The sequence below is a fragment of the Dromiciops gliroides genome, chromosome 3 (genome assembly GCF_019393635.1).
Source record: "Dromiciops gliroides isolate mDroGli1 chromosome 3, mDroGli1.pri, whole genome shotgun sequence".
Classification (NCBI taxonomy): Eukaryota; Metazoa; Chordata; class Mammalia; order Microbiotheria; family Microbiotheriidae; genus Dromiciops; species Dromiciops gliroides.
The window spans coordinates 644,776,195-644,801,738 of record NC_057863.1 but is presented as its reverse complement, the minus strand read 5'-3'; the positions used below and the strand labels follow the sequence as shown (position 1 = coordinate 644,801,738).

The 25,544-nt window shown below is 55.9% G+C and overlaps 3 protein-coding genes across 4 annotated transcripts; 2 read left to right on the top strand and 1 right to left on the bottom strand.

Annotated features, from left to right (window-relative positions):
• Positions 1-811: 811 nt before the first annotated feature.
• On the bottom strand, positions 812-10,620 carry TMEM91 (transmembrane protein 91). Its single transcript, XM_043993895.1, has 8 exons — positions 10,548-10,620; positions 5,875-6,157; positions 4,824-4,908; positions 4,618-4,738; positions 3,459-3,867; positions 2,611-2,878; positions 1,364-1,510; positions 812-1,271 (listed from the first exon to the last, which is right to left on the bottom strand). The coding sequence occupies exons 1-8, from the start codon at positions 10,618-10,620 to the stop codon at positions 1,113-1,115; spliced, it is 1,545 nt and encodes a 514-aa protein (XP_043849830.1). The 3' UTR covers positions 812-1,112.
• A 4,334-nt stretch (positions 10,621-14,954) lies between these two features.
• B9D2 (B9 domain containing 2) lies at positions 14,955-17,121 on the top strand. 2 transcript variants are annotated; one of them, XM_043991084.1, is made up of 4 exons: positions 14,955-15,091; positions 15,544-15,728; positions 16,277-16,402; positions 16,566-17,121. In XM_043991084.1, the coding sequence occupies exons 2-4, from the start codon at positions 15,641-15,643 to the stop codon at positions 16,877-16,879; spliced, it is 528 nt and encodes a 175-aa protein (XP_043847019.1). In that variant the 5' UTR covers positions 14,955-15,091; positions 15,544-15,640; the 3' UTR covers positions 16,880-17,121. The 2 variants fall into 2 exon arrangements, with proteins under 2 accessions (XP_043847019.1, XP_043847020.1); XM_043991085.1 differs by lacking the exon at positions 14,955-15,091 and adding an exon at positions 15,275-15,405.
• Positions 17,122-18,307: 1,186 nt separating this feature from the next.
• TGFB1 (transforming growth factor beta 1) lies at positions 18,308-22,541 on the top strand. The gene is made up of 7 exons (XM_043994150.1): positions 18,308-19,379; positions 20,652-20,800; positions 20,908-21,025; positions 21,304-21,381; positions 21,506-21,650; positions 21,936-22,089; positions 22,217-22,541. Exons 1-7 carry the CDS (start codon positions 19,037-19,039, stop codon positions 22,373-22,375), a joined length of 1,146 nt encoding a protein of 381 aa, XP_043850085.1. The 5' UTR covers positions 18,308-19,036; the 3' UTR covers positions 22,376-22,541.
• Positions 22,542-25,544: the final 3,003 nt, after the last annotated feature.

Below are 25,544 nucleotides of genomic sequence, written 5' to 3'. Positions count from 1 at the left end.
ACTGGACTCTGGCCTTCCACGATTGGCCCAGCTCTAAACCCTGTGATCCCACTGTTCCTGCCAGACACTTGAAGGAGGCACCTTCTGTGTGCCAGGTGATGGGCAGTGGGATGGGAACAAGCGCTTGTGTGGTCCCTTCTGCGTTAGGCCCCAGGCTGAGAATTTTACAACTAGGGTCTCTTGAATCCTTACAACAGCCCTCCCAGAGAGGTTCTGTCATGCCCAGTTTACAGGTTAGGTGCTTTGCCCAAGGTCACACTGTCAGTACATGTCTGAGGCTGGATTTGAACCCGGGTCATCCTCGCACCAGACCCAGCCCTCCACCCATTGTGGTGCCACCTCCCTGCCAGGCACTACAAAGATGAAAGGGACAGTTCTTGCTCTCCTGGAGGGATAGTGAAGGTCAAGGTTATGTGTGGAGGCAGAGTGTTCACATCTGGTGGGTAGCAGGGAAAGGTCCTTTGGGAAGAAGAGCCAAAGATTGGGCAGCCAGAGACTGCCTGGCAGACAGCAGGCGCTCAATAAATGCTCATGAACTCAAAATGCCTCAGAAGAGCTGAGGCGGAGGAAAGGAGGGGGGCAGTCTTCTAGGCCAGAGGACAGCAGGGCTAAAGGCCCTTTTTGGAGGCTGAAAAGTGCGGGGCTGGGTCCCAGACTGGGATCCAGGAAGGGGCCCTGCCAGGAGAGGGTGAGAGCACGGGTGCGAGGGTGGTGCTGGGACCAGCCGGCTCCTCCTAGGGCCCCTGTGGGCCCTTCCCCAGCCCAGGGCTCGGCTGCCAATCCCCCCAACACAGACACGCGACACTTTGGCTTCAGATGAATCCCAGGTTTAATTCTTTGTTTCTTCCTGGGCTGAGGCTGGAGTGGGGAGAGGATGGGGCTGGGGGTAGGCTAGGCAGGGATGGGGAATGGGGGGGGTGTGGGGATGGAGAATGAGGGGATGGAGCTGGGGAATGGGGGGGCCTGGGGGATAGAGCAGGCAGTTAAGGGGAATAGGGTAGGTGGGGGTGGGGAGTTGGCTTAGGTGGGGCTTGAGGGCTTGGGGGGGGGGGTCTCCCTTGTGTTCCTGGCTGTTGTCATGACCCCACAGGTGTATGAGCCAGGCTGAGCCTCTAGAGGGAATCCCCGGAGGTCAGGTAGGTGGCCAGTGTGACCAGAGCCGCTGTGTAAATGCAGACCCCCAGGCCAATGGCCAGGACCGCCAGCAGGAAAGCCCGCCGTGCAGACGCGCCTGCCGCCCGGACGTCCCCTGCTGCCCAGGCCTTGTTAGTCTGAGGGAACAAGAGGGGAAGTGGCTGTGAGCCCCTGGCCCCAGGCCCCCTCCTCCCTGCCCTCTCCCCCCCCTTCCCCAGCATCTGCTGACCTTCTGGGCCAGGGAGAAGGCGGCTATGCCCAAAGGCCAGAAGCAGCAGAGGATAGAGAAGACAGCCAGGCCCACGTAATCCCGGGAGAGCAGGGGGGTGAACTGGCCGACCCCCATTCCTTCATACTCACTGTCGCTGGACCAGTCCTGTGGAGGAAAGAGACGGTGTCAGGGGGCAGGGGGGCCTTCGGGCCTCATCACCCCACCATCCCCCAAAGCTAAGGCCCAAGGGGGTGTGTACTAAGTGCAGTGTGACCCTCTGCTCAGAGGTGCAGAGAGACTGATGAGGCACTCGTGAGACACCTACTGTGTGCTGGGCACCAAGGATACCAAAACGGGAAACCCCACTCCCCTAGGGCTGAAGACAAAATGGCTAGGGGGCCCAGGGGAGCTTTCTGATCTGGGGAGCCCCCAAGGAGGGAGACTGGCTGAATGGGGGGTGAGGTGTAGGAGCAGGTGGGGAGGGGGGCCCTCAGCTGAAGGGGAGCTGACGGGCCATCCCTCCCTTCTGCCAGGCAGTGCCCCCCCCCATTCCAACACCAGCGTCACCAGGGAGACAATCCCCAAGAAAAAAAGGGGGGAGGGACAGAGAAAGGTCTGCAGGACACAGCAGAGAAGCAGAGGCCTGAAGGAAGAGGTGGAGACAAGCAGAGAGACAGCAAGGATCGAGCTGAAAAGAGGCAGAAGCAGGGACAAAGCAAGGAGACTGCAGAAGGAGGGGGCCTGAACAGAGACGGCCAGAGAGAAGCAGAGCCAGCCCAGAGCAGACGGAGATGGATGGAGGGATGGGGACCAGGAAGAGATGCAGAGATGCAGACAGAGCGATGAGATGGGCAGAGACCAGGAGACAGGCAGAGAAAGGATGGACGTGATCGTCATTGGACAAAGACGGGCAGAAGCAGGGACAAAGGGGGGGGGGGCTGAGCCAGAGTGGGGGCTGGGGGAGGGCAAACTGAGCCAGCCAGACTGGAAGAAGCTACCATTCGAGACTGGTTAGTTGAAGCTACACTAGAATAGGAGTGCCCTCTCTACATGCCCAACAAGTGTCTGTCTGGCCCCTGCTTGGAGCCCTGCATGGACAGGGAGCTCACTAGCTCTTGAGACAAACATCCCCAAACAGAGAGACCCAGGGGAAACAGATAAAAAGACCCTGGGCATAAACACTGAGGGGATGGTCTGGTCCATTGGATTCCAAGTCAGACCTACTTGGAGCATGGGCACCCAGGTGCCCAGAGCCCAGCTCCTACCTCTAAATCGAAGTTCACAGGCTCCAGCAGCCCCAAGCTGATAGTGGGCAGTTGGAGCATCTCCTTGGCGAGTTTCTCTTGGCGAGCCCGCTTTGCCTTTGCCTTTGCCCCTGGGGACAGGTTGGGGGTCTTAGAGCTGGGGGCCTTAGAGCTGGGGGACTTAGGGGGCTGAGAGGCGGGGGGCTCCACAACTGGGGACCCATCTGGTGGTGGCCCAAGCAAGGGCTGGTGCACCTCCTGGGGACTGTCCATGGTCTCTTTAGACCCCCTTGGGGAGGGGAACAAGAAGAAGATGGTTAGAGATAGATCAGATATGTACAGACCCTTAATTACCCCAGGCCTTGCAGGACTCAAAATGTGCTCAGAGAACCTGACTCCCCCCGCCCTCAGTTTTACAGATAGGGAAATTGAGGCCCAGAAAAGGCTTAGGTTCAGAACCCTGTGTCCAGACTCCCAGCCCTCCCCCCTCCCATTACTCATCATCCCCTCACACTAAGCCTCGAGCATTTCAGGGAAGATCTCACTACCCCCCCCTTTCTCCCCCCCCCTCCCCATCCCCCCAACCTCTCATATATGCTCCAGACCGCCACTGTTGCCCACGGGCGTCTAGCATTTCCTACATCCCCAGGGACCCCTTCCCCCAATCCTAGGAAGCCAGGGGTCGCCAGTGCCCTTGGGACAGGAGGCAGAGCCCCGGGAAGCTTCCGCGAGCCAGTGGGTGAGGGGCTTTGGCCAAGCTGACCCCCGCGTTCCCCCCCCTGCCGGTGGATGGCGACAAGCACCCCTCCCGGGGCATCCCTCCCGGGGCATCCCTCCCGGGGCATCCCTCCCGGGGCTGCCCCACTCACCCGGGCTCTCCGGGATTGGGCAGCCCAGCTGCCTGCATCTGCGGATTCAGGGTGTCCAGGTTTGTGGGTGCAAGGCCGACAAGGACAGGGCCGAGGCTGGCACTGCGGAGCTGAGCTCGCTCGTTCGTTCCGCTCGGGCTCTGGGCTCCAAGCTCTGCTCTGCGCAGCTGCTCCCGCCGCCCCCGCCCGGAGCCCCAGGCGCCCAGGACCGCACTCCCCCTCCTCCCTCCACTCCCCCGCTCCCTACCCTGGACCTGGAGAAGGCAGATGTTGGGAGGGGAAGGCAGGCGAGGGGGCTGAGCCTGGATTCCCCACTTGCCAAGGCAGCCGCGAGGGGGGTCTCCTGTCACTAGGGTACGCCCCTTACCATCCTGCACTATTTGCGCACACACCGCCCCCGCGGCCCCCCCTCATTTCCTCCAGAAATGCCGCCTCTATTCCTTGACCCCCAATACGCTCTCATCCATTAAACGCCTCTAGGCTCTCAGCATGAGTACCCCTCCTCCTAAATGTGGCGGACCCCCAGAATTCTACCCCTTTCAAAAGTCCGTCCAGCCTGTCATCTCTGCCCTTTTCTTCCCATAAGGCCTCTGGGACCCCCTCTGACACTTTCGTCCCCCCAGTTCCACCCTCTAGCTCTGGGGCTGGGCCAGCCTCGGGAGATTTGCGTTGGGGGGGGGGTGGGATGCCTGTTTCTGAGGAGAGGGTCTGAAGCTTCCCCCTCTGCCATCTGAAACCACTGACCTTGGTTTCAGACCCAGCTCTGCCTCTGCCTCCCTAGGTCACCTCAGGCAAGGCCCTTCGACCCTCTAAGGCCTTGGTACAGTGAGGATGGGGGACTTCCTCCAACATCTCCCCTGCCCCACATCTGTCCACGCACCATATTCCTAGGATTTAGGCGTCTGAGGAAGCTTAGAGGCTATATAGTCTAACTTAATGGGGATTCAGTCTCCTGGAGGGGAACTTCATGAAGCCATAGGTGTAGTGCAAGAAGGGACCTCAGAGGTCATGCGAGGTTATCCAGTCACACCCTATTGTTCCATGTGGGCTCCGAGGCCTCCCCCTGCCCCAGAGGTGGCCTTCAAGCTCAGCCTCTCTGATGATGGTTCTTAGTGGCATGGACCCGGCCCAACTGCAGGTCCTTAGCTCCCAGACAGACCTGGGGCACCCTTCAGGAGGCTGCATACTTGGGGAACCAGGGCTTTCAGTCCTCTGGGGTGCCCTCCAGTGAGTAGGAGGTGGGCACTGGTGGATCTAGTGTGAATCGATGGTGAGGGCTCCTGGGCAGCCAATCAGGGCTCAGAGAACACGCTCCCAGGCACATCTGCAATGACTAGTGTCCATCTGGGTTTAGATGTGAATTACTTTCTGCTCTGCTGGTGGGGGATGGGCCACAACGATCATGACCCAGCTGTGAGCAAAAATCTTGGCAGAAACGTTGGGTGGAGAACTAGTGGGTCAGTGGCCACCACCTGTTAGCCCACAGCCCACGTACACAACACAGGGCACCCTAGAAGCCGAAATCAGCAGAGGGGATCTCCTGCCTCTGAACAACCCAGCCCCCAGCATTCAGGGGAGGTTCAGACCTGTGACTTCGTGGAAGCTGGGCACTCCCTCTGTGCAAACTTCCTGCAGTGATGCAGATGTCCAACTTAGACTTTTGAGAGTTGCCCAAGCCAGCATGTGACTGGGCCAGGGTCACACAGCTACTAGGCGTCGAAGGCAGGTCCTTGTGAGGGGAAATCAGGTCTTTACAAGACTCAGTGGCATGTCAAAGAGAGCATACAAAGGCTAAAGGCCTCTCGTTCACAGTCAGGACACTTCCTGGAGACTAGGAAGCGGTGAAGATGGGCTTAGCTGGGGAAGGGTGTTTCTCTCCAGCAAGAAGGAGCAATGTTTTCTCCTCGGCTCGAGGACGGGGTTGTCTGTGTCTCTCCCTGCACAGCCACCCACCACTGGCATCCCTTCCAGAACTGCTGGCTGCAGGGTCTGGAGGTGCCAAACACTCCATCTGCCGTCTCTCTGGGCAGAGAGGAGCCTGTGAAAACCTGGTGCTTTGCCTTGGGGGGGCGGGGTGAGGCACTGGGCCAGGTGGGGGGAAAGCCTTGAAGCTCCCTATACCTTCTGAGGCTGGGGCAGGCCTTTGCTTCATTTATTCCTTCCAGGAACTAAGTGCCTGTTCTGAGGGAGATATTGGAGATGTGCCTGGCTCTGCTGGGGGGCAGGGCTGATTTTAAGGGATATGGAGGAGAGAGGGTTGGTGGGATGGGCAGGAAGAGACCCTGTAGCTCCCAGACAGATGGACATCCACCTTCCAGGAAGTGGCTGCGGGTTCAAGGGCTATCTCTGACAAATACTCGGACCTCAGACAGAATGAATAAAGCATTTATTAAATATTTAACAATTGGCAAAGCACCTTGGGGCCACAAACAGTCCGAGCTGGCCCCTGGCCTCAACGAGCTTACATTCCAGTGGGGGACAAGGTCCCACGGCCTGTGGGGCCGAGGTGCAGAGCAATGGTGTCCTCTCTGCCGACAAAGCCCTGATGCTGAGCCATTTGGCAGGGCCAGGAACATTCCTTTCTGGGTCCTTGGGAGCGGCTGCGGCCCCTGCAGGGGCAGTGGCTGGGCTTCCCAGGGTGATGGTGGCGGGCCCTGGGCTGGAAGCCCAGCCATTCCAAAGGCTCTTGGGCTCAGGATCTGGAGGGGGTGGTGGCCAAGGTGGGGGAGGGGGGCTGACTTGCCTTGCACCTGCTCCCTCCCCCTAGCAGTCTCTCCCTCAGCTAGGCTGGCTCGCTGCCCTGTGAGTGGAAGTTGGTGGGGAGAGCTGGCCCCTTCTCTTTTTTTTTAAATGTTTATTTTATTTTATTTTTTGTTTGTTTTTGTGAGGCAATTGGGGTTAAGTGACTTGTCCAGGGTCACACAGCTAGTAAGTGTTAAATGTCTGAGGCTGGATTTGAACTCAGGTCCTCCTGACTCCAGGGCTGGTGCTCTATCCACTGCGCCACCTAGCTGCCCCCCCTTTTTTTTTTTTAGTGAGGCAATTGGGGTTAAGTGACTTGCCCAGGGTCACACAGCTAGTAAGTGTTAACTGTCTGAGGCCAGATTTGAACTCAAGTACTCCTGACTCCAGGGCCAGTGCTCTATCCACTGCAACACCTAGCTGCCCCAGAGCTGGCCCCTTCTCCAAGGAGCTGCCTCCCCAGATGGTGGTCCTGGGGCTCTGCCTGTGGGTAATCTGGGATAAACTTCCCTTCTCAACCTCAGTTTGTCCCTCTGTAAAATGAGAAGCTCTAAAGTCCCAGGTGGGGATCCCATGATCCAGAACTGAAGTTCATTAATTCAGGAGGGCAGCTAGGTGGTATAGTGGATAAAGCACTGGCCCTGGATTCAGGAGGACCTGAGTTCAAATCCAACCTCACATACTTGACAGACACTAGCTGTGTGACCCTGGGCAAGTCACTTAACCCTCACTGCCCCGCCCCCCACCCCCCAAAAAAAGAAAGAGAAGTTCATTAATTCATCGATTCAAAATTCTACTCAGATCAATTAATCACTTGTTTACTATGTTCCAGGAAATGGGGACACCCACCACATCAAGCTCCCACAGGGAGCTGACACTCTACTTGGCATGGGGGCAGGGGAGGAGAAGTAAACATACGTTCATTTGAAGAGGGACTGGAAATCAGGGAAGGTTTCCTGGAGGAGGTGGTCTTCTTCTCCCCATGTATGACACTATAAAGGTTGATTTCCTATAAGCTTCTTTCAGGCTTTAAGTTCTCTAGTCTTCTACAGATGCTGCTGAAACCTCCCTTTGGGATTTTTGGTGAGGCAGAGTTTGAGGGACACCCATATGTCTCAAAGAGGGGATGATGAGGGACAAGGGACAACTAAGGGCTTGTGGGAAGACCCGATTTTGAGACCGAGAGCCAAAGAATGACTGGGGCTGGGGAAAATCCCTATGTCTTTAGGGATGCCGGTATCTAAGGCTGGAGAGAGATGCCTTTTCAGACTAGTTCAGGCTCAGCAGGGTCTGCTCTCTCTAGTTCTTCCCTCGGAAGTCAAACAGAACAAATATCTGGATCAAGGACACCGGCAGAGAGTCCCCAGGAGCTAAAGAGGAATCTCGGCCCCAACATGCTCATCACAGAAATGGGTCTGCCAGACAGAAAATGGAGTAAAAACAAGGAATTCGAAGCCCTCTCCATTTGTGCTTGATCCCAGCCCCTTGCTTCTGCTGCAGCAGATTACAACCTCGGTTCTGTCCTCATTTTTTGTTTTTGTTTTGTTGTTGTTGTTGTTTGTTTTGGTGAGGCAATTGGGGTTAAGTGACTTGCCCAGGGTCACACAGCTAGTAATTGTTAAGTGTCTAAATCCGGATTTGAACTCAGGTCCTCCTGAATCCAGGGCTGGTGCTCTATCCACTGCGCCACCTAGCTGCCCCTACCTTCTACTCTTAGACACTTTGTCCTTTCTGGGTGTTTGTGACCCTGATCTTTCCTGGTTCTTTTTCTACAAGCTTGACCCCTTCTCAGTTTCCTCCGTAGGCTCATCACCCTTGAGCAAAGGGGTGCTCCCTCTGCACCATGAACCCATGAGTTCAGTGACTATCCATATGCTGATGACTCCCTCATTGCTCTCTTGATCCCAGTTCTGAATCACCAGACTGCTGTTGTCATCTCAAACTCAACATGTCCAAAACAGGACTCATTGCTTTTTCCCCAAAACCATGTTCTCCAATCCTCTGTACACTGAGGGCACCATTGTCTTTCCACTTCCCCAGGGCTGCAGCTTAAAGTTGGCCTCTTTTCGATACCCTGTCTCATCATCTGCCACATCCTGTCCATTCTACCTCCATGATATCTTTCAACATTTCTTTTCTTTTTTCTTTTTTTTTTTTTGGGGGGGGGGGGACGGGACAACAAGGGTTCAAGGGTTAAGTGACTTATACAGCTAATAAGTGTCTGTCAAGTGTCTGAGGCCGAATTTGAACTCAGGTCCTCCTGAATGCAGGGCTGGTGCTTTATCCACTGCACCACCTAGCGGCCCGATCAGTCATTTTTTTCAGTAGCGTCCAACTCTTCATGATCCCATTTGGGATTTTCTTGGCCATTTCCTTCTCCAGCTCATTTGACAGATGAGGTAATTGAGGTAAACAGGGTGAAGTGACTTGCCCAGGATCACACAGTTGGTAAGTGTCTGAGACCAGATTTGAACTGAGGTCTTCCTGATTCCAGGGCCAGCCTCTATGCACTATGGTGCCACCTAGTTGCCTTCCCGTTATGACATGGTTGTCATCTTTTGATTCGGTCATGCTATGCTGGTTTAGGGGTGTGTGGGGGGAGTCCTGTGCCAGTGTCTCCCACGTCTCCCAATTTATTCCACAGTTCTTGAAAGAAACCATAAGAATGTCCTTGTATTGCTTCTTCTGTCTTCCTTGTGAGGGCTTGCCTTGTATGAGCTTTTTTTTTTTTTTTTTGCAGGGCAGTGAGGGTTAAGTGACTTGTCCAGGATCACATAGCTATTAAGTGTCAAGTGTCTGAGGCTGGATTTGAACTCAGGTCCTCCTGAATCCAGGGGTGGTGCTCTATCCGCTGCGCCACCTAGCTGCTTCCATGAGCTCTTCATAAAAACAGTTTTTAGGCACCTGTGCATTTGGCATTTAAGCTAGGGCTTCTGAAACTTTTCCCACTGGTTACTCCTTTTTGCTGGGGAAGTTTTTTTTAAATTATTTATTTATTTACTCATTTATGTATTCATGCATTCATTTATTTTTTTCATTCATTTATTTATTCATTTGTTCATTTATTTATTTATTGGTGAGGCAATTGGGGTTAAGTGACTTGCCCCAGGATCACACAGCTAGTAAGTGTCGAGTGTCTGAGGCCAGATTTGAACTGAGGTCCTCCTGAGTCCAGGGCCAGTGCTTTATCCACTTCACCACCTAGCTGCCCCAACCGGGGAAGTTTTTATGCAAACCTAGGTATACAGGTATGTAAAATAGGTATACATAGCCTTTTACTGTTGCCAATTGTTTGAGACCTTCACATTCAGTTCGGCTACCCCACATGGGGTCTGGCAAACAGTTTAAGAAGCTAGGATTTAAGGGACTGCTAGGTGGCACAGTGGATAAAGCACTGGCCCTAGATTCAGGAGGACCTGAGTTCAAATTCGACCTCACACATTTGACAGACACTTACTAGCTGTGTGACCCTGGGTAAGTCACTTAACCCTCATTGCCCTGCAAAAAAAAATTTTTTTTTAAATACTAAAGAAGCTAGGACTTAAACAAAGTGCTCAGCACATTGGAGTTGTGCTCTCTGCATTAGAGTTTGAAAGCTTAGCAGTTCAGCTCAAGAAAGGACCTCAGTGTCTGGTACTTTATCTTGCTGGGTGATCTTCAGAATCTTCCTAAGACCATCCAAATGGAAGCGATTCGGTTTCTGGGCCCGGCGCTGGTAGACTGTTCAGCTTTCACAGGCACACAACAATGAGGTCAGCACAATGGCACTGTAGATCCTCAGTTTGGTAGTCAGCCTAATACCTCTTCTTTCCCACACTTTGCTTCTGAGCCTCCCAAACATGGAGTTAAATATGTGCATCGGGGGCAGCTAGGTGGCACAGTGGATAAAGCACCAGCCCTGGATTCAGGAGGACCTGAGTTCAAATCCAGCCTCAGACACTTAACACTTACAAGCTGTGTGATCCTGGGCAAGTCACTTAACCCCCATAGCCCCACACACACACAAAAAAAAGATTAAATATGTGCATAAACCTCATCATCTATGTGGACATCCCTGGAAGTAGACTGCCAAGCAAAGTGGACTTATCCACAGCATTCAAAATTTCTCCATTTGCTGTAACCAATGGTTTCATATTTGGACAGGGCGGTGCTGGCTGGTGGAGAACCTCTGTTTTCTTGATGTTGCTGGGACAAACTTAGCACAAGCAGCAGAGAACTGATGCATACTTTGTTGTAGCTCAGCTTTGGAGGCTGCACTGAGTGCAGTCATCTGGGAATAAAAAGTCATGTACCAACTTTCCCTCCACTTTAGTCTTGGCTTGTAGCTTTTCAAGTTAAATAATTTACCGTCAGTGCAGTAGCTGACCTTGGTGCTGTTTTCATCCTCGTTGAAGGCGTCTGACAACACTGTTGAAACCATCATGGTAAAAAGCATGGGAGCAAGCACACAGCCTTGCTTCACTCCATTGGTGACCACAACAAGCACAAGAGCATCATCGTCCATTATCCAAAACCCAAGCAAGCACACCATCATGACACTGATGTGCAATGCTGATGAACTTTGGGGCAGCTAGGTGGCACAGTGGATAGAGCACCGGCCCTGGAGTCAGGAGGACCTGAGTTCAAATCCGGCCTCAGACACTTAACACTTACTAGCTGTGTGACCCTGGGCAAGTCACTTAACCCCAGTTGCCTCATTAAAAAAAAAATACTGATAAACTTCTCTGAGCAACCAAATCTTGCTATCATCTTCCACTAAGACATGCTAGACCCTTAGTCATCTAGTGTCTGAGGGAGAATCTACCGCCTCTCAAAGCAGCTTATTCCACTTTTGGATAATTCTAATTGTTAGGAAGTTTGTCCTGATAACTACCCTTATCTTAACCTGCTTTGCCCTTTTGCAACTTCTATCTATTACTCTGGGTCTCTAGCTGAGGCGGCTCAGTGGTTAGAGCACTGAGGCGGGAGTCAAGAAGATCTGAATTCAAATCTGTGCTGAGACACTTGCTAGCTGTGTGACCCTGAGCAAGTCCTTTCCCTTCTTACCTTACCATCACAGGGTGGTTGTGAAGATCATAGGGGATGCTATTTGTAAAGTGCTTGGCGCTATGCTTGGCACACAGACCAAACTGTTACATGACAGCCCAGTGGGGTACTCACAGATGGTCTCCAGATTACCCTGAATTCCCCTTCCTTTTTCTCATCCTACTCTCTCGGCCATTGGTTCACCCGCCATGCCCAGGAGGCGCTCGTGGAATACCTCCCTTCCTCACCTCTGCCTGCCTGCCCAGCTGGTATTCTGACGCAGCCCCAGTGTCTTGCCCTCTTAAAAGTGATTTCCTGAATTGATAGCTTTTGGACTTTTACATCACCCCAATTTCCCCCAGCTGCTCTTCCCGGAGGGACTGTCTCATATACCGTTTCCTCTTCATATGTGAAGGGCGTGTTCCTACCACTGGGGAAACTCCTTCTTGGAGGGTGGTACCCAAGGCAGGTGCGGCTTGGAGTTACTCCAGGTGTTATATCCAAGCCAGCCACCAGGTGGAACCCGAAGCCCTGAACAAAGAGCTAGAGTAATTGTGCATGAGTGGGCCCCTATCAGTGGGAAACCGCTCCAGCCCCAGACGTCACCACTGGACTTGCCTGGACCCTTGGGCATCAGGCACGTGTATGAACGAAAGAGCCCTGACTGGTCCCTGTGTCCCTCCACTTCTTCCCCTTCCCGTGTTACTCGAGGGGTGTCTGTCTAGCCCAAGAACATGGGTGTTTAACACAGCAGCATCCCCTCCAAGGGATCATTCAGCCCACATACAGGCTAAAGGACTTTTGCATATCTTGTGTCAGGGGGCTTGGTTTTAACAGGAGGCAATAGGAGAAGCAAATCCCCTAGGTCCCATGATCTCCACCTGTTAGCCAGTAGATGAATCATCTCAGCAGGGTGCCAGTTTGATCCTTTCCTCAGTCTTCTAGAATTTCTCTCTCTCTCTTTTTTTTGCGGGGCAATGGGGGTTAAGTGACTTGCCCAGGGTCACACAGCTAGTAAGTGTCAAGTGTCTGAGGCTGGATTTGAACTCAGGTCCTCCTGAATCCAGGGCCCATGCTTTATCCACTGCGCCACCTAGCTGCCCCTCTCAGTCTCCTTCTAGCTGTCTTCCCCCATGATCAACTCTTTCCTTCCTTCTTTCCCTGACTCTTGGGCCTCTGGTTCTCCAGGCAAAGCATTAAGACCTTTTTTTTTGCAGAGCAATTGGGGTTAAGTGACTTGCCCAGGGTCACACAGCTACTAAGTGTCAAGTGTCCGAGGCCAGATTTGAACTCAGGTCCTCCTGAATCCAGGGCCGGTGCTCTATCCACTGCACCATCTAGCTGCCCCAAGACCTTTTTTTAAGATATCCCTACAAGGTGTGACCTTAGATGACCTTGGGCAGCTCCCTTTCCATTAAATGCCCAGAGGCCACACCAGCATTCCAAAACTGAAGCCCTGGGGTGGTGTCTGCCAGGAAATTAGGTTCAGCAGGGGGTCTTCCTTCTTCAGAATTAAGTCTCCAGTGTTATATGGGCCCTAGGTCACAGAGTGACAGGATATCTGGTGGAAGGGAGGAAACTGAGCCCTGGAGAAAGGCACTCACTGACTCACCCAAACACAAGAAAATAGACAAGGGGCTTAGCAAAGCCAAAAGCTGAATTAAAATCCCCAGACCCCAAATGAAGGCTCAGTACTCATCAGAGAGGTAGGCTCTATTAACGCTTACATATTTTATTTTATTTTTTTTGCAGAGCAATGGGGGTTAAGTGACTTGCCCAGGGTCACACAGCTAGTAAGTGTTAAGTGTCTGAGGCCGGATTTGAACTCAGGTCCTCCTGACTCCAGGACCGGTGCTCTATCCACTGTGCCACCTAGCTGCCCCACTACACTTACATATTTTAGAAAGATGGATGAAGGCAGAGCAGGATTTTACTTTTCTTTTCTTCTCTTTCCCTCCTTCTCTCTTTCCTAAAGAGACAGTGTGGTAAAGTGGATAGTGAGCAGGTGACAGAGCCAGGAAGGCCTGAGTACAAGGCCTGCCTGGCTGTGTGACCCTGGGCAAGTCACTTAACCTCTTAGTGTTGCAAGGAACTCTCTAAGTCTATAAGTTACAGAAAAGGTGCTGACATACATTGATAGAAGGAATTTCCTCACCTGGAAGTTCTCTGTATCAAATAAATAACTCTGCTTCTTAAAAAAATTTTTTTTTGGAAGTTATTGTAGGGGAAAACAATAGGTATCCATTGAAACAAGCTGCTTCAGACAGAGGTAACTTTATCCATCCATTCCTCCATCCATTTGTCTATCTAATCTGTGTCTATATAGCCTATCTATCCATCCTGTCAGTCTATCTCTAATTTATTCATCTACAACTACATATCTCTCTATATCTAATTTATCCATCCATACCTACTTATCTGTCTTTCTATTGATATCACTTCTCTATATATTTATATCTATCTCCTCTATCCAGCCACATTTATCTATCTCACCCCTCTATATATCCATCCATCCATCTGTCTATCTAATCTGTGTCTATATAGCCTGGCCATCTATCATATCTATCTATCTATCATATCTATCAATCTATCTATCTATCAATCAATCAATCTATCTATCTATCCATCCTGTCAGTCTATTTCTAATTTATCCATCCACAATTATATATCTATTTATCTGTCTTTCTATTGATATCACTTCTCTGTATATTTATATCTATCTATTTTATCCAGCCACATTTATCTATCTCACCCCTCCATCCATCCATCCATCCATCCATCCATCCATCCATCCATCCATCCATCCATCCATCCATCCATCCATCCATCCACTCACGTATATTATCTCTCTGTGCAGATGTAATCCTCCAGCACAATGTATTGTCCTTGAAGGCAATCGACCTGTTAGAAATCTATGATCTTGGTTTCATGTTTCATTTTTGTCCCTTTCACCGCCCAGAAAACAGTAGATTTACTAAATGCAAGCTGATTGATTTTTTTCAACTCATTGATTGGTTTCTCTATTGTATTCCCCGAGCAGATGTTGTTTCCCTATCTTGCGGACAGGGATTAATTTACTTTTGACCTTGTAATTCCGATGTGTAGCAAGTCAACAAGCATTTAGTATTACAAAAGGCACATAGTAGGTGCTTAATAAATTCGGCCTGAATTGGTTCGGGTTTCTGGGTCTGAGGCAGGGGGATGGATGGCTACATTGAGGAGGCGGTTTCTAGTAGAACTGACAGGTGCTAGGTGGACAGAAAGTGGTTTTACTAAAAGTGGCAGACTCGGGGTTTTTTTCTTGTTTATTTGGAATAAAACCGGGTTACACACTCAATATGGCCGCAGGCAAACTCCACCCGCCACACCCAATATGACACCCGGGTACTATAGTCCCTCCCTCGCCTAACGTTTCATGAGAAGGGAAGAGAGCCTGTTAGATATAGTCCCGCCCCAGTTCCTTAGTCACAGACCATTCAGCGTCCAAGAACGGGGTGGGCGCAAGGGATCTTGGAAGGGAGAAGACATAGTTCTGCCCCATCACCTTCCTCGAGGACCAATCAGCAATTTGCTAGGCGGGCACACACGAAGGGAAAGGCTCTCTCTCCATTATCGCCCCACCCCATTCCATACGAGGGCCAATCAGCGGCATGCAAGGCGTGCGCGAGGGGAAGGCGGGAGATACCTGCTGTCCCGCCCCGTTTCCTCGCCGAGGACCAATCAGCGGCGCGAGGGCGGGCACGAATGCTGCGGAGGGAAGACGGCAAGCCTTTGTTGCCGGAGCAACGGCCGGAGCAGGTCCCGGAAGCCGCCGAGCCTGCCGACGGTCTCGAAGTCCTCCCGTTTCTTGGGTGAATTAGGGGCAGGTGAGGCAGGGGGCCGGAAGCCGAGAGACGCGGGGACGTATCCCCGTAGAGTTGTGCGGGATCTTGCCGGGGAAACGGCGCCTGCGCGAGGGGCTGGGATCCCTACCATTTTGCTGTTCTCTAGGGATATTGCGCATGTCTACTTGGGAGCTGGGGCGGAGCTTCGCCTCGGGGGCGGGGTCAGAGGTGCTAAGGGGAGGAGTTATAGAGATGGGAAGAGTATATATGTGGTTTTAAGGTTTGCAAACAGATATCTCATTTGAACCTCAGGACAACCTTCGAAGGTCTGTGCTGGTATTATCCCCATTTTAAAGGTAAAGAAACAGGCAAGCAGGTTGATTTGCTCACTATCACACAGCTCCTAAGTGCCTGAGGCTGCATTTGAACTCAGATCTTCAAGACTTTAGGTCACTGAACCACCTAGCTGAAATCATGATGTGCTCATTTTACAGATGTGAAAACTGAGGCGCAGAAAGGGGAACAAAGACCCAGAGACATGTCCAAGAACTTCTTTCCTGGGGTCTTCTGACATCTCTCCTCTCCGGGGCCATGGCTGAGGTCCATGTCATTGGGCAGATCGTTGGAGCAACAGGTTTTCCTGAGAGCAGCCTCTTCTGCAAATGGGGTGTCCATACGGGTATGTGTGTGGGGATAACCCAGCCTCCTCTGGCTAGATTCCTGGGGATACCCTCCTTGACCTTCCCTGCTCTATCCAACTGGAGAGAGGGTGGATGGGAACAAGTCTAGAGGTTCTCCTGATTTTTTAGGCCCCACATCCCCAAGCTAAGGGGGGGTTGGGAGATCCTTCAGCTCCAAAGAGGCCCAGACCCCCTCCTCTTCCCCTTTCCTCTGGGACAGTGAGAGTCCAGTGCTTTCTTCTTATTAGGAGTAGCCCTTAGACCGGGGTTGGGAGTGGGGGAGGAAGGAAGGGGGAGTCTGACCCAGGTCTGTGTCCTACAAGGAACCTAGTGATCCTCTCTGGCCAGACTTGATTTGGAATTGTAGAGGTGAAAGGGAGCTAAAGATTTCACCCAAGAAGTGAAGAAGCCAAGACCTAATTGGGTTACTGACAGTACAGGGACTTGAACCCAGGGATCTTTCCAGGACACCTCCCCCTAATTTATCAGAAGGCCTGCCTTCTAGTCCCTCCTATCTTCAGTTCCCCTTTCTTTCTCTGCTTGGCAGGAGGAGCGTGGAAGTTGCTGTCAGGTGTTCGGGAGGGCCAGACACAAGTGGACACTCCCCAGCTGGGTGAAGTGGCCTATTGGTCTCACCCAATTGACCTGCATTTTGCCACCAAAGGCCTCCAGGGTAAGGGCAGGGTCACTGGTTGGTGGGAGAAGGCCCTCAGGGACTGGGGCAGCCCTGTGCTCAGGACACAGCCTGAGCAAAAGCATGGCTTGGGAGGGAGGGGCAGGCTTGACCCACAGAATACTGGAACAGCAGGCTGAGGCAGGTCTTGTCTCCTTCCCAGGCTGGCCTCGGCTTCACCTGCAAGTGTGGTCTCAGGATGGCTTTGGGCGCTGCCAGTTGTCGGGGTATGGCTTCTCCCATATCCCCAGCAGCCCCGGGGCCCACAGCCTGGACTGCGTGACCTGGCGCCCCTTGGGTGGCTGGAGAGAGCAGCTGGCCAGGGCCTTCGTGGGTGGCGGGCCCCAGCTGCTGAACAGCGATGTCGTCTACAGTGGGGCTGACCGCTACCGGCTCCACACGGTGGCTGGAGGCACGGTGCACCTGGAGCTGGCCCTGATCCTGAGAAACTTCTCCAGATATGGGGTTGAGTGCTGAGCACCTCGGCCAGCTCCCACTCCCCCCTTTCATCCCCAGCTCTCTTCCTCCCCTCCCCTCCTCTTTTCTTTGTATCCCCAGGCTCCTGCCTTCAGCATTCAATCAACAAACTCTAGTGATGGGCTATGGAAGCCTGGGGTGGGGGGGGGCGCGGGGAGGGCAATATCAGGCCAAAGCAGCATGGCCCTGCCTTCCACCGCTCTGTGCAGAAGTACATAAAGGGCTAATACAAGACTCCTGGATGCAAACGGCTCGTCTCTGTCCCTCCCCCACCGCGTTCAAAGGGAAACGGGCCTCAGAGACCTTGGGTCTCCAGAGGGGGAAGTTGAGCCCAGGGGCTGGTCGTTGAGGGACTAGACCCCAGCAAGTCTGAGTTAAAAGGAGCCTTAGAGACCCCGGGTGTCTCCCGGTTCACTCCACTCTGGAAAACGGGGAAGCCCAGGTCCAGAGAGGGAAAGGAACCTGTCCCAAGGGCTCCCCATGGCCAGGGCCTACTTCCGGGACTCCCTCTTTCTTCTGGGGCCTCCAGGCCCTGGTGACCGTTCCTGCCTGCTGGGCCTTGCCCTCGGGGGCCAGGCTGGCTTTCAGTCCCTCTCCCTGCCCCCCATCTCCGGTACCCTCTCTCTCTCCCCCCCATTGGGTGTTTGCTACAGTTTTTCTGCAGCGCCTTCCCCGGTGAAGCTGGGATCTCGTGTGAGATGAGGGGGGGCCCTTGCCCTCTGAGAGTTAGGCCTAGTGGCGCCCCCTACGTCCTCCAACCCCTCATCTGTCCCGCCATCCTACCACACTCATTTGCCCCCCCCAACCCCCCAATCTCTTCCTCCTGCCCCTCTTCCCGTAAGTGGCCTTGGATTGGATGGAGGCTGAGCCGGTCCCGGGACAAAAGTCTGAATGGGGGTTGGGGGGGAGGCGGAGGTGGGAGAGCCGAATCGAGGCCAATAAGAGAAGCACCCACTGCGCGTGGGGGGAACCCCTCGCCCCCTCCCCTGGGAGGAAGAGTCCGTACGCCCCCTTCCCCTGGCGTTGGGAGAGCGCCGAGTGAGTTCTCCCGGCCCCTCCCCATTGCGGCCAGGGCCTGGGCAGACGCCCGGGCGGGGGGAGCCCCAAGCCTAGCCCGCTATTCCCACCCCGCCCCCCATTGCCCGCGTGGGGGGAGTGAGGACGCCGGGGTCCCGGAGGCGGGGCATCATCCCCCGGCCTCCGGGCGACTGGCGGTGGTGGTGGTGGGGGGGAGCTGCGCTTCCCTCCCTCCCTCCTTCCCCCCGCCTTTCCTCCCCGGCCCCCGCGCGCGCTTCCTGGGTGGGGCCGCAGCCGCTTCAAAAAGCTCCGAAGCCCGAACCCGGCTGCCCGGCCGAAGCCGCCGCCCGCCCCCCGCCACCCCCGCGCCGGAGCTGCGGTTCCCAGGGGGCGCCCCCCGCCCCGTCTCACCCCGAGTCACCGTCGTAGCCCAGCCCCGCCCCGGCCCATGCGGGGCCCCTGGGGCCGGCCGGGACCCCCCCGGCTCTAGCGGGGCCCGGGCCGCCGGCCCCAGCGGGAGGAAGGAGGAAGGACGAGGAGGAGCCGGGGGCCCAGGAGTCGCTGTCTCCAGAGCAGCCGCAGGAGTCGCCGCCGCCGCCGCCGCCGGGAGGAGGGGAGGAGGGGGGAGGAGAAGGAGGAGGAGGAGGGACGGGACTTGTTGCCCAGAAGTTGAGACTTTCTCACCGGCCGAGCCGAAGCGCGCCCTGCCTGCCCCCGGGAGCCAGGGCCACCGCGCCCTGGACACTTCGGACTCAGCCGCCCGCTCCCACCTCCCCTCGGGACCTCTGGTCCTTGGCACCCAGCAGCCCCCGAAGAAGTCTCCCCTGCCTGCCTTGCCCCCCTCCCCGAGTGGAGGAAAACCCGCGTAGACCCCCGACCCCTCACCCTACAGGCAGTTAGGGTTGCCTGGCCCCCCCGCTGGCCCCCCCGCTGGTTCTCACCCCCCACCCTCCAGTGGGCGCATCTTCGGAGCTCGCCTTCCTCAGTTCCCCCGGTCAGCCTCAGACACCCTCCCATTCTCGCAGACCTCCCCGTCGGGGATCCCGAGCCCTACAGGGCTCAGACGCTCCTCCTTCCCCCGCCGCCGGCCCCGAGGCCAGTGCCGCCGCCGCCGCCGCCACAGCGTGCGCCTCTTCCTCCATGCCGCCCTCGGGGCTGCGGGCGGCGGCGGCTGCCCTGGTGCCGCTGCTGGCCCTCCTGCTGGCCCCGCCGCGCCCGGCTGCGGCCATGTCCACCTGCAAGACCTTGGACATGGAGCTGGTGAAACGGCGGCGCATCGAGGCCATCCGCGGGCAGATCCTGTCCAAGTTGCGGCTGGACAGCCCGCCAGCCCAGGGCGACGTGCCCCCGGGCCCGCTGCCCGACGCCGTGCTCGCCCTCTACAACAGCACCCGGGACCGCGTGGCCGAGCCGGGGCCCGAGGCCGAGACCGACTACTACGCCAAGGAGGTCACCCGGGTCCTCATGATACCCCAGAGTCCGGGTGAGCCCTCGGTGGGGGGGCGGGGAGGGAGGCGGGCAGCACCAGGCCCGGGCACCTTCGGCGGGGCCCAGCGAGGGCTGCTCCCGGGGAAGAGGGGGGCGCCGGGCAGCAGGAGACAAACACGCTCGGGCAAGCGGGGGAGCCCCGGCCGGACCCACGAGGGCGGCCACACGCCGTGGGCGGGGCGTCCCCCTGCCGGCCGGGAAACCCCGGAGTCCAGCCCCTGTCCCTCCCTCTCGCCTGTGGCCCCGGGGCACGGAATCAGCCCCTGGAGCCTCGGGGCAAGAGGGCGAGCTGAGACAGGTTCCTGCCCGGGTCGCCCGCTTTTGGCCCCATCCTCCCAGATGCCGGTCCCCCTGCGGGCACCCAGGCCCGGGGCTCGGGGGCTGATCCTGAGCCACGGCCTGGCACGGCTCCTCCCTTTCCCCGTGGGCCTGGACACTTGTGCTAGAGGGCAGCGAGGGGCTCCTCTTGGCTCGCTCTTTATCTCCACTCCTGGTCCCCTTCTCTGCATCTCTGTGTTCCCGCCGCCTCCTCCTCTTCCTCTTCTCAGAAAGAGTACCGGCTTGGAAGTCCTGAGACGAGTTCAAATCCAGTCTCTTCCACTTAGTCCGGGCAGCGGAAGACTCCTGGGCTGTGGGGCCTTTTGTCTCTTCTCCTGCATCGTAGTCCCTCTATTTTCCTCCCTCTTTCCATCCTGCTCCCTCCTCTCTCTCTCCTTCACCAGCCAAGTTCCTCCCTTGGCGTCTTTGCCCCCCTCCCAACCCCCCAGCAGCATAACCCTGCATTTGGAGTCAGAAGCGGCCCAGGATTTTCCACTTTCTACCTACCCAAGTCACATTGGGCAAGTCACTTAATGTCTAGGCCTCAGTTTCCTCGATTGTCAAACGAGTTGAACTAGATAACCTCTAATGTCCCATCATCCATCGCTAAATCTATGCTCCTATCGGGCCCCTATTGTCTCCTCCTACATTCTGGTCCCTTGGTCTCCCTGGGGCTCAGGCCACCCAGGGACTGACTCTGTGGTTTCTGAATTGGCTCAGCCACAGAAAGAGTTGTTTGGGGGGGGGGGGCTGGAGGGGGCACTATATCAGGAAGGAGAGAGGGAGGGGGCCTTCCATCCTAAAGCATCTTTTTGAGCCTCCCTTGGCTCCAGACTCCTCCATCTTTCTTCAGGCAGATGAGGCAGGCAGAGATGCCTTGGCTAAGGCTGTGGCAGGCTGATTTGCCCTGATGGCTCTCTCCCTGTATGCACCCCCTCCCTTGCCCCAGATGCTGAGAAGATTCCCCACAGTGTCTACTTCCACTTCAACACCTCAGAGCTCCAGGAAGCCGTCCCTGATCCAGCTCTGCTCTCTCGAGCTGAGCTCCGGATGATGAAAACCAAGTCGACAGTGGAACAGCATGTAGAACTCTATCAGGTGAGCCCAGACTACTGGGACCTGTGGGGCTGGGGGCTGGGGGGCGGCGCTGTGGAGGAGGTCACGTCCAGGCCTGGCCTCCTCACTGCCCTTCATCCTCCCCCAAGAAATTTGGCAATGGCTCTTGGCGCTACCTGACCAGCCAGCGAGTCCGGCCCAGCCAGACTGTGGAGTGGCTGTCCTTTGAAGTCACCAATGTGGTGTATCAGTGGTTGAGTAGTAAAGGTGAGGTTGGCAAAGGCTGAGGGGGGGGGAAGAAGAACGGGGCTCTGGGTCCTCCCCTCTCAGTGAACCTTCCCATCCACCAAAGGAAATAAAGCCTAGAGATAACCACGCATATGGACGTACAAATAAAAGGAATTCATTTAATAGGAGAGTAGTTACAGATAATCCCTGTGACCCCTTGACAATCCTTTTTAACCCTTTGGGGACCCGGTTGCCTCAGGTTAGTTATCCTTGCCCCCACCCCCTGCCTCACTTCTCTCTCTTCTTGGGGCTCCCAGAGAAGACTGAGACCTTCCGCCTCAGTGCCCACTGCTCTTGTGATCAGAAAGATAACCAGCTCCATATGGACGTTAGTGGTGAGTGCCCAATCTGGGCGTCTGTGGGATGGTGTGTGGGGCATCTCCGGAGTCAGGATCTAGCCCCCTCCCACTCCCAAGCCCTTGGTTTTGGTCTCACCTCCACACCTCCTCCCTGAATCAGGTTTGAACAATGTTCGGGGGGACATGGGCATCATTCAGAGCCAAAATCGGCCTTTCCTGCTGCTGATGGCCACCCCCCTGGATCGGGCACAGAACCTTCACAGCCCCAGGCACCGAAGGGCCCTGGACACTGACTACTGCTTTAGGTGAGAACGGATGACTTTTGTCCCCTCTGCTCCAGCCCTGCCCTGCGGCACTGCTAACCTACCTCTAGTTTCTCCCATCTCCCCTAACCTTTGTTACTCTCGACCCCCAGATCCTTAATCCCATCCTCTAACCCCTGACCTCTGATTTCCCTTGGATGCTCCATCCCTTCATCCTGACCCCTGTGGTGCCTGACCACCCTCCTCAGGCTCCCCAATCTGCCCCCCATAACTCCTCCAGCACAGCCCCCTTCTCTCTGAACACTCCCACTCTCCCCCTCCCTCTAGCTCCTCAGAGAAGAACTGCTGTGTTCGTCAACTCTACATTGATTTTCGTAAGGACTTGGGCTGGAAGTGGATACATGAGCCCAAAGGCTATCATGCCAACTTCTGCCTGGGGCCCTGTCCCTACATCTGGAGCCTGGACAACCAGTACAGCAAGGTGAGCCCCATCTAAGGGGAGGGCTGGGGGTGGAGGAAGCTGCCTGGGCCCGCTCCTGCTCCATGAACCCCAGCCTGAGGGTGGAGGAAGCTGATGTCCATCAGTCTTGTCATCTCTCTCCTTGCAGGTTCTGGCCCTCTATAACCAGCACAACCCTGGGGCGTCAGTGAACCCCTGCTGTGTGCCCCAGGCCCTGGAACCCTTGCCCATCGTTTACTATGTGGGGCGGAAGCCCAAGGTGGAGCAGCTGTCCAACATGATTGTCCGCTCCTGCAAGTGCAGCTGAGACCTTTGCCCTGATCCCCGGGGACCCCCCGGCAGGCCCGGCCCCCTCCCCCCTCCCCCCCCCAGCTGGCCTCTTATGGGAGGGGGAGAGGGACCCGGCCTGGGGGGGTGTGTGGTATTTAAAGGCCACCCGGACCCCAACCCCCTGGGGGCCGATTAAAAGGTGGAGAGAGAAACTGGGATCTGTGTGTTATTGAGGGCACGGGGGCTGTTTGGGATGAGGAACTGGGGGCCCCCCTCTCCACTCGTCTGCCTTCCTTCTTCCATGTCGTCTTCTGCTTAGTTGTTTCTCCATCCTTAACCTGCTTCTTTCTCACCACATCTCCCCTTCTTTGTCCTCATCCCCTGAAGTCTATGTTCTGCTCATCTCTGTCCCACCCCCAGCCAGGATTCCTTACTGTACTTATCCCGTGTGGGGGCTGCTGCAGGGGGCATGAGCCAGTGGACAGTTTTGGGGGAGGTAGGCTCTCCCAAGGCCCAGGACCAACATTCTGGGAGTTTGCTCCTTCCCCATGCTACTTATGATGGGGGTGGGGGAGTGGGGAGCAGTGTTGGTGGTGGTGGAACTCTTGTCAGGACTTGTTGGGATAGCGGCTGAGCGTGGAGGTTGGGCAAGAAGGTGCACAAGCAGACTCAGACATATGAACACCCCCCCCCCACCACCACACAGCCCTGACAGATGCAGCTGTCCTCCCCCCCTTCCCTCCCCAGCATAGACTATATGATAGGCATCAAATTCTAGTCAGAGATGCCCACAGAATGAGAGCTGGACAGACCCAGTGAACGGGGAGGTGCAGAGATAGCTCATTTGGGTACATTCTCACACACACACACACACACACACACACACACACACACACGAGTGACACACACACACACACACACACGAGTGACACACACACACACACACGTGAAACGGCACTGTCTTCCTCCTAGCCGCTCCCTCTGCCCCCAGGCTTGAGCTCTTGGGCCTGGGATGCCCAATGAGCTGACAAGAGGAGGGGGCTGGGCTTCAGGGGTGCCCGCCTGCTGAAGAACAGCTGAAGAAATTGTCTAGCTAAGCACCTTCCCCTTTCTGGAGAGGTGGTGGGTGGGGGAGAAAGCCCCACCCCTTTGTGTGCCACCCTGGCATCTCCAGAGCCCCTCCCCCTTCCCCATTTCGCACCCGGGGCCCTGCCCCATGCCTGGCTCGTGCCTGCCAGGGGCCCCTGGCTGGGTGGTCAGGCTAAGTCAGGGCACGTCTGCCCCATGCCTAAAGCTGTTCGAGGCTGGGTGTGTGGAGGATGGGGGAGAGGACTACAAAGGTGGCTGCTCCCCCAAAGGCCCAAGTCCCTCCCCTGAGGCTGGGGCCGGAGGGAAGTGAAGGGGGGCATGCCTGGGTTCCGGCGTAGCTTCCTGTCCAGCCCCCACAGGGGCAGGAAACTGAAGGCGGTAGGGACCCTTCCTGTCTCTCCTCCTGGTCTTAAACAAGGGCCTGTCACCCCCGCCCTCCCCTTCCCTAGGAGCTTGTGTGAGTTTTTAGGGGGGTCAGGGCGTCTCAGCTGAGTTTGTGCAAATTCACATCTGAGTGGGTGTATTTGCGTCTTGGAGTTTGGGTGTTTTCCCTCCTGCTGGTGTGTTTTGTGTTGTCTGTGGCTTGGGGTGTGCGTTTGTGTGCCCACCCCTCCTTCCCCCTTCCCTGGGGCCTCTCTGCCTGCCACGGTGGCAGGCGGGCGCCCGCGGGCAGGGGCTGCGGTGGGCGTTGGCACAGAGCCCAGCCCACTATATAAATATCCCCAGGCCTGGTGTGTTTACATGGTACATAACCCTGGGGAGGGGACCTTGAGGAGGGGGGGCCCTGGGGAGGCACTAGCCAGCCCCAGACACTCATCCTCTCCCCAACTGTGTTCTCCCTGGCCTGGGAGAGGAGAGCCCCAGGGCTGGGATGCCTGGGTCCCTGAGGGGGCGGCAGGGGGCAGCCCGGAACACAAATATTTTCTCTGACTCCAGAGCCGTGGGCGAGACGGGGCCTGGCCCAGGACGCAGACTCAGACTCACTCTCCTTAACCCCCACAGGGAGAGACACAGACAGACTGACCGACCCACCGACCCCTCAGTCCCCTGTGGGGACACCAGTCATCCCTTGACCTGGGATCACCCAGCTTGTCCCAGGAGAGAAGTGGGGTGTGTGTGTGTGTGTGTGTGTGTGAGAAGCACAGCAAGAGACAATGGAAAAAGAGCAGATAACGGGAGACACAGATGGAGGCAGGGAGAGCTGTCTGAAAGAACAGCCTAGTGATCAGGGCTAGACACAGGAGAGATGCAGGAAGACCATTCCTTGGCCCCCTGCCCCCACCCCCAAGGCTTCTGCTCTCTTCCAGCCACCAGAGGGGGAGGATTAAGGACAGGGTCTTAGGGAGAGCCCTTCCCTTCCCTCTCAGTCCCCTGGATTTCTTTTTCATTGGCACTATCTGCTGGTAGTAGGAGCCTTAGGCTGGCAGCTGAGAGGCTTGGGTTTTCTGCCCTTTGTCCTCTGGGGTCTCAGTTTCCCTCTCTACTCTCTTAAGGACAAGCACTTCTTGTCTCCTCATCTTGGCCTGTCTGTGTCCAGTCCTGCAGGTTCTTCCCAGAGCTGGGGGTGGGGGCCTACCTTCCGTGGGAGCTCATCCCTTTGCCCTTACCTTCTTCTCCCCAGCAGGCAGAAGGGCAGGGGTGGGGCATGTCTCCCCAGTCCTTACTCACCCCACTTCCCTCCTATGACTCAGCAGGAAAACCCCACTGGGAAGGGAGAAAGGGAGGGGTGAGGCAGCTAGGTGGTCTCCTTCCCATGGCTTCAGATATCTGCGGAGCTCCAATGTCTGTTCCCCCAAGGGTTTGGGGGGGGGAGGGGGAATGAAAGCCTTCTTTTCCTTTGGGGGAGGGGGAGCCAGGGGCCTGGGAAGGCAGGACGCCTGGGTTCCCACACAACTGGCTGAGTCACCAGGGTCAGCTGGCTCCCATTAGGCACAGCCAGCCTGCCATCTGAGCCCCCCACCCAGGCAGGCCATGGGGCTGGACCTGAAGGGAGTGGGAAGGCCTTGCCTTCATGGGGGAGGGGAGGGGGAAGGCAAAGGATGACTCAGGGCCCATGATAACAGGCTGCAAGTATTTGGGGAGTGTAAACAGGGCAGGAGGAAGTGAAGGAAGGGAGA